Source organism: Blennius ocellaris, assembly GCF_963422515.1.
Source record: "Blennius ocellaris genome assembly, chromosome: 6".
Taxonomy (NCBI): Eukaryota; Metazoa; Chordata; class Actinopteri; order Blenniiformes; family Blenniidae; genus Blennius; species Blennius ocellaris.
Genome location: NC_137655.1, coordinates 27298119 through 27303837, shown reverse-complemented (window position 1 = coordinate 27303837; position 5719 = coordinate 27298119). Strand labels below are relative to the sequence as shown.

Genomic DNA, 5719 nt, shown 5'->3' with positions numbered 1-5719 from the left:
TGCAAAACTATGATCAGGATTGTGTAGTTGAGGAGTAATTGAGGAATAATCTAAGCAGAAGCTCAGCTGCCTCACTTATTTACTCACTATTTCACCAAGAAACATGTAAATTTGACAACTTTACTGATGAAATACAATATTTAAAACACACACATCAGCCTTCCCATTTTAGGATTCAATTGTTTATTGAATTCTTTGTTTGTCACTTTCCATCATGATTGTGCTTCAGGTGCTGCCTCAATGGACTAAATGTCCCTGAATTATCAATATAAAGCACAATGACACACTTTGACATTTCATGGAAATACACAACCGAGTAGCAGTTAAAACACATAAATGAGATGAGGAAACCATGTAAAACATTATCTGGTTCTGTCACTGAAGTACTACAATCACATGATGTGTCTACGAATTAGAACATAATGGTGAACAGTGCCAGCGACTCCTGGACTTCATGATTTTAGGCTAAAATGTTCCACTGTTTATTCATTGAAATTTATAAAATACATATAAACAATATAAAGAATACATTAATAATAAAAACCGCATGAATGTGTTCGAAATATATATAAAAAAAACACATAAGACAAATCTTTTATAGCATAAATAAATACATTCCAGAAGAACTACGTTTCCCAGGATCCTCAGCGGCCGCTTTGGGTCATGTGATGTTTTATGAAACGCGAACCACGTGACCGGTTTCCGCTGCACGCTGGTTTCTTTCTGAAGGTGAAGTTGTTGCTAACGCAGCCGTACAGGTCAGTTAAACTACATTTCTCATCCACGTTCTTCACCAGCAGGTTGTTTAAAAGTCTCACTTCGTCTTCTGTCGGTTCGACACATTAGACGAAGGGTTTTTGTGAATGTTTTTTGTGATATGGCCGCTGTTAGCCGCGATTAGCTCACCGCAGCGTTATGCAACATGTTAAAACTAATATAAACCATAAACACCATGAACCACGATCTGATCCCAGTCTCATTCTGTTGGTGTAATTTGGTGCACGATGTGTGTATCCACGAGTTTATTAGTAAGAGGTCGCGATCATTACATCAGTTTAACCTGCAGACACGTGCTTCTGCAAATCATTACAATATTGTTGATCAATTACTTGATTTGTCAGTTTGCTTGACATAAAGCTCATTAAAGTATTTTATTCAAATTAGAACAATTATGTGAGAAACGTCTGATCGAACATGTGAAAAATGTCAGTATATTGAGAATATAATAATTTTAATGATTGACACATGACGCTTAAATTGTTGGGAATAAAACAAAAGCTATAATTTACATTTAATGTGTGATAAAGTTCTAAGTGATTAGAAAGTGTCATGTAGTGAGTTCATGTTATCTGTACAAATTGTTTCTGCTTGTTTTGTTCTAGTTTTGGTTATTTTTTATGGAGCCTGAGGTTTAATCCTGGCAGCCCAAACTACAAACTCTCCTCCTCCACACTACAAGGTCATGTTAAAGAGGACTCAAGTTAGTGTCACTTTTAAGAGAAAGAATTAGAGCATTGTGCAAGTAAAAAAAAAAACAACACTTTTCTGTATAAACGTGTCTACAGTGGCCCCTCATTTATCGCAGTGTTAGGTTATAAAAGTGGTTAAGCTTTATTTTTTTAAACAAGTATTATATATGTTTTAAGGCTGTAAAACCCCTCACCAGGGGTCTCAAACTCTGGTCCTCGAGGGCCGCAGCCCTGGATGTTTTCCACATCTTCCTCCCCTGAACTTCCTGATGCTTCATCACCAAGTTCAGCAAGAAGCCAGATAAGGAGCTGCTCATTGCAATCAGCTGTGAGGAAGCAGGGAGACGTGGAAAACATCCAGGGCTGCGGAGTTTGGGACCCCTGTAAAGGAAGCAACCAGCCTCCTTTCCTTTGCTCATCGAGAATTCACACAGTCTTCATCATGGCCGTGACACTAAACACTTCCGGGCTTCAGGAGAAGTGGATAGGAAAGGAGATAGAAGGGACTTTTCAGTCAGACCCCAGGAGTCTTGGAACTCCGACCTGGAGGACTGATGCAGGTACTACATCATTCAAGATGAGCTCGTTGGACCTTTTCAGGTTGAAGATTGACTGAAAATCAACTCCCAGAAACGACTGCCAGTTTTTAGAGGACACTTTGTTTGAGAAGCGGCTCAGTATTTCCTCTTTATCAGACATTACAGAGGAAAGTAAAGAAGAAAATATACATTTTTCATTGAGGTGCTTAAGAAACATGCAGACAAAACCCGACTTCTACCTTCTGAAACATTCAGGTTTGAGTTTCATCAACATTTTGGATTCAGTAAGGAGGCTGAAGCTGGTAAATAGAATGAATATACTAACATATAACTTTACTAATTGTGCACACAGTTTAGAGGCTGATGTAAATACTAGCAGTGACTTACAAACCTGTAAAGAAGAGTGTTAATCTTTTAGTTACATTTATTCAACACAATATTGTGCAATATTTGTGTTGACTGTGAACCTTTGAAAGTCAAATCAAACCAAATAAATACTCCGAACATCCTAGTTTGGGTTCAGTAAAGTGCTTCTGTTTGATGTTGTGTGTTTTTCGTCTGATAAACATGAAGTTGAAGTGATGTGAGAGAAATGAAGTGCTTGCTGACGACAAAGTAAACGTGTATTTATTCTTTGAAGTCCATGGTTACATGTGTTCTTGCGGGTGCAGGTAGAGGATGTCGGCCTTGTCTGCAGCCAGCGTGGAGCCCCCTGCTGTGACCGACGGCGCCCAGCAGAAGAAGCCGCTGAAGCCCTGCTGTGCTTGTCCGGAGACCAAGAAAGTCCGGGATGCTTGGTGAGCCGCCGACGACATTCTCCTTCCTCCACTTAATGCGGGAGATGTTTATTTGTCCCTCCTGTTTGTTTCCACCAGCATCATTGAGAAGGGAGAGGAGAACTGCACAGAGCTCATCGAGGCACATAAAGACTGCATGAGAGCCCTCGGATTCAAGATTTGACCTCCTTTCTTTTTTCTCCTCTTGGTGCCTGTGTGGTAAGTTTTGAAACAAAGTCATTAAAAGTCCTGCAGTTGGATTTGGTTCAGTCCTGCAGGATCGTGTTTGTTAAACGATGAATTTACCTGCAGGATCATGTTTGTTAAACGATGAATTTACCTGCAGGATCGTGTTTGTTAAACGATTAATTTACCTGCAGGATCATGTTTGTTAAACGATGAATTTACCTGCAGGATCATGTTTGTTAAACGATGAATTTACCTGCAGGATCATGTTTGTTAAACGATGAATTTACCTGCAGGCTGCGCTTGTTAACGCCACCTGTAGTTTTGTGATCACATGACCCTGCGCAGGAGTTCTGTTTAGTCTGCTGTGTGTCAGACTGACTCAGAAAACAGGTGTTTGAGGTGAAGCGTTGCACTCGCAGCCTTGTGGCAGTCGCTCTGCTGCCAAACTGTGCACCTGAAGTCCCCGTCGTGTCTCTTTAGCGTGAAGTAAGAGGGGCGGAGTCAAATCCCCCGATTGGCTCGTTCAGGTTTCAGCAGGTGAAGCCGGCGAACCTTCCCTCGCTCCTCGGGGCAAATAGGCTCAAAGTTTATTCTGTTGCAGTTGTGCTCACTGAATAATGAAGCAGCACTACGTCTGCCTTGCTCAGGAACATTTCTCCACACTGACGCTGCAATCTAACGGTCAAGTTCCGATAATAATCGTTGATTACAAAGACTTTCTGTTTGAAAAAAGTCTTTCCAACAGACGTTTTTAGTGTAACTCTTGGTGTTTTAAATATACAGCAATATTGCTCTCCGTTTTAAATTTGATTTGATTTGTAACTCAAAACAATGAGGCTGATCTTGAGGACTGAACTCACAACGTGGAGAGAAGTGGGGGGGAAATTCCACGTTCTTAAATGGAAGAACAGATACTGATGTAAAATGTTGTTGCCCCCCCAGTCCAGCAGCCCATGAGGGGAACCTTTATGACGTCAACTGCAATACACATATTTGAGTCCGAGTTATGTGGCGAATCGAGTTCTTCTGATCACAATATGAACTCGTTTAATTTTGAGTTAATGTTTTGAAAATGTAAATAGTTTAATAAAAACCCACTGTGATTTGTACGTGGTAAAACACACATGAAATGTGTTTTATTCAATTTCCAGGTGTTGTTAAAGAATAGTTCATTAAAAGTGAACTACTTAACAATATATTGTTTTGTTGCACCCAAAGATAGATAATATCTACAAAGTTGCACGTTATAGATAATAGTGCTCTTATTTACTGGTCCGGCTCGCTTGCACTGTATGTGGCCTCTTGAAGTAACACGAGTTTGACACCCCTGTCATTTTGTATTTTCTATTTCTTTTTGATGCGTCTTGAACTAATTGAAGAGACGGTGAATCCATGTTTTAATGCAAACAGCCTCGCATAACACACTTTGGAAATAATCTGTTTGAATGGAAACAAAGTTTGGCCATTCAACGAGGACTAATGTCACTTTTTGCCTCGCGGCTTCAGTGTAGATAAATATTAAAATCAGCATTCAATTTGAACTGAAGAGTCCTTTTAGAGGTTAAAATAAGAAAGAAGGCAGTTTAAAGAATGTGAGAAGGAAATTGAGATTTGTTCTGTAATGGAATAAATAACCCTGATAATTGATCATAAAGTGACCAAACTACATTAAGAGTTTTACTAATAGCTTGTGTAGAGAAGTTAAATTAGTACTTTTACAATAGTGTTTCGAGAACGAGTATTTTTCCCACCTTTGCACTTGAGATTGTCTTTGGTTGTGTAGTAAACTGTGTGTTTGTCTCTCCTGCAGTGTGATTGGAAGATGAGCCCGGCGCCCCCCCCCCCCCCCAACACTCCTATTTATACCTCTGCTGGAAGGGAAATGTGATTAAAAGCACTTCATCTTTAAGGGATTTCACTGTCTTTCTGTGTGAACATTGTTTTTGTTTTTAAATTAAACTTCAGGATCTGAGAAATGTGTGAAAGATTTAAATAAATAAAAGTCCTATGCAATAAATGTGCCTGTTTTGGTCCGCGGTGAGTCACTGGCTCATCTTGAGTGTCGGTGAAAGGCCGGCCGGCCACAGTTGCTCTTCCTGGTATGCACTTCTGCTTAAAAATAACTCCTGCCCCTGCAGAGTCAATACTTGGCATACCTGCATTCTTCCTCTTGAGCGTGTGGCTGTTACTGACGTGTGGCTGGCCGAGGCCGTCTGCAGCCACACCGACTGGAAAACACGCCTGGCGTTCACTATATTCATATTTATATTCATCAGTTGGGGTTAAAAACAGAAACGTCCCACAAGTCGAGTTAAAACCCGAGATGAGCTGACTTGTCAAGAAGTTACACAAGTAGGACATGCATATAGAACAACTGACATCAAGTCATGCAGTACTTTAATGAAATGTATTACTTGGGGTGCATCAGCCAGTTTTCAGGTCTATTGACGGTATATGAAGGTACTTTGGTTTGTTTGAAAATGAATCAAATATCAGCATGGTTGTATTGGACAAAAATTTGACTTAAGTCAAGATCAAAGTAACTTTCAGTGTAGAAGTAAAATATCCTTTTTCAACTGAAACTGAATGAGTTGCTGAAGAGAAACTAAAGCCAGCTGTTATTTGAAGGAATGATTTTTTTCTTTTGTTTCGTGTTGCAATTCATCCACTTTAGAGTCAAAAAGAAAGTGACTGGTCCAAAGCAGCAGTTCAAACCTGAACCCAGCCGACGTCCAGAAACGCATTT

The 5719-nt window shown here is 40.0% G+C and overlaps 1 protein-coding gene across 4 annotated transcripts; it reads left to right on the top strand.

The window, feature by feature from the left end:
- Positions 1 to 670: 670 nt before the first annotated feature.
- On the top strand, positions 671 to 4990 carry cox17 (cytochrome c oxidase copper chaperone COX17). Of its 4 annotated transcripts, none has more exons than XM_080498256.1 (5): positions 699 to 758; positions 1383 to 1459; positions 2680 to 2805; positions 2884 to 3003; positions 4784 to 4990. In XM_080498256.1, exons 3-4 carry the CDS (start codon positions 2687 to 2689, stop codon positions 2966 to 2968), a joined length of 204 nt encoding a protein of 67 aa, XP_080354382.1. In that variant the 5' UTR covers positions 699 to 758; positions 1383 to 1459; positions 2680 to 2686; the 3' UTR covers positions 2969 to 3003; positions 4784 to 4990. The 4 variants fall into 4 exon arrangements, with proteins under 4 accessions (XP_080354380.1, XP_080354382.1, XP_080354381.1 ...); XM_080498255.1 differs by having other exon boundaries at positions 704 to 758; positions 1383 to 1480; XM_080498254.1 differs by lacking the exon at positions 1383 to 1459 and having other exon boundaries at positions 671 to 758.
- The last annotated feature ends 729 nt before the right edge of the window (positions 4991 to 5719 follow it).

Excerpts from the sequence above, each read along its gene's own strand:
- cox17 (XM_080498254.1), top strand. The coding sequence starts at position 2,687 with ATGTCGGCCTTGTCTGCAGCCAGCGTGGAGCCCCCTGCTGTGACCGAC. Across the intron at positions 2,806-2,883 it reads AAGAAAGTCCGGGATGCTTG|CATCATTGAGAAGGGAGAGG; the intron begins GTGAGCCGCCGA and ends TGTTTCCACCAG.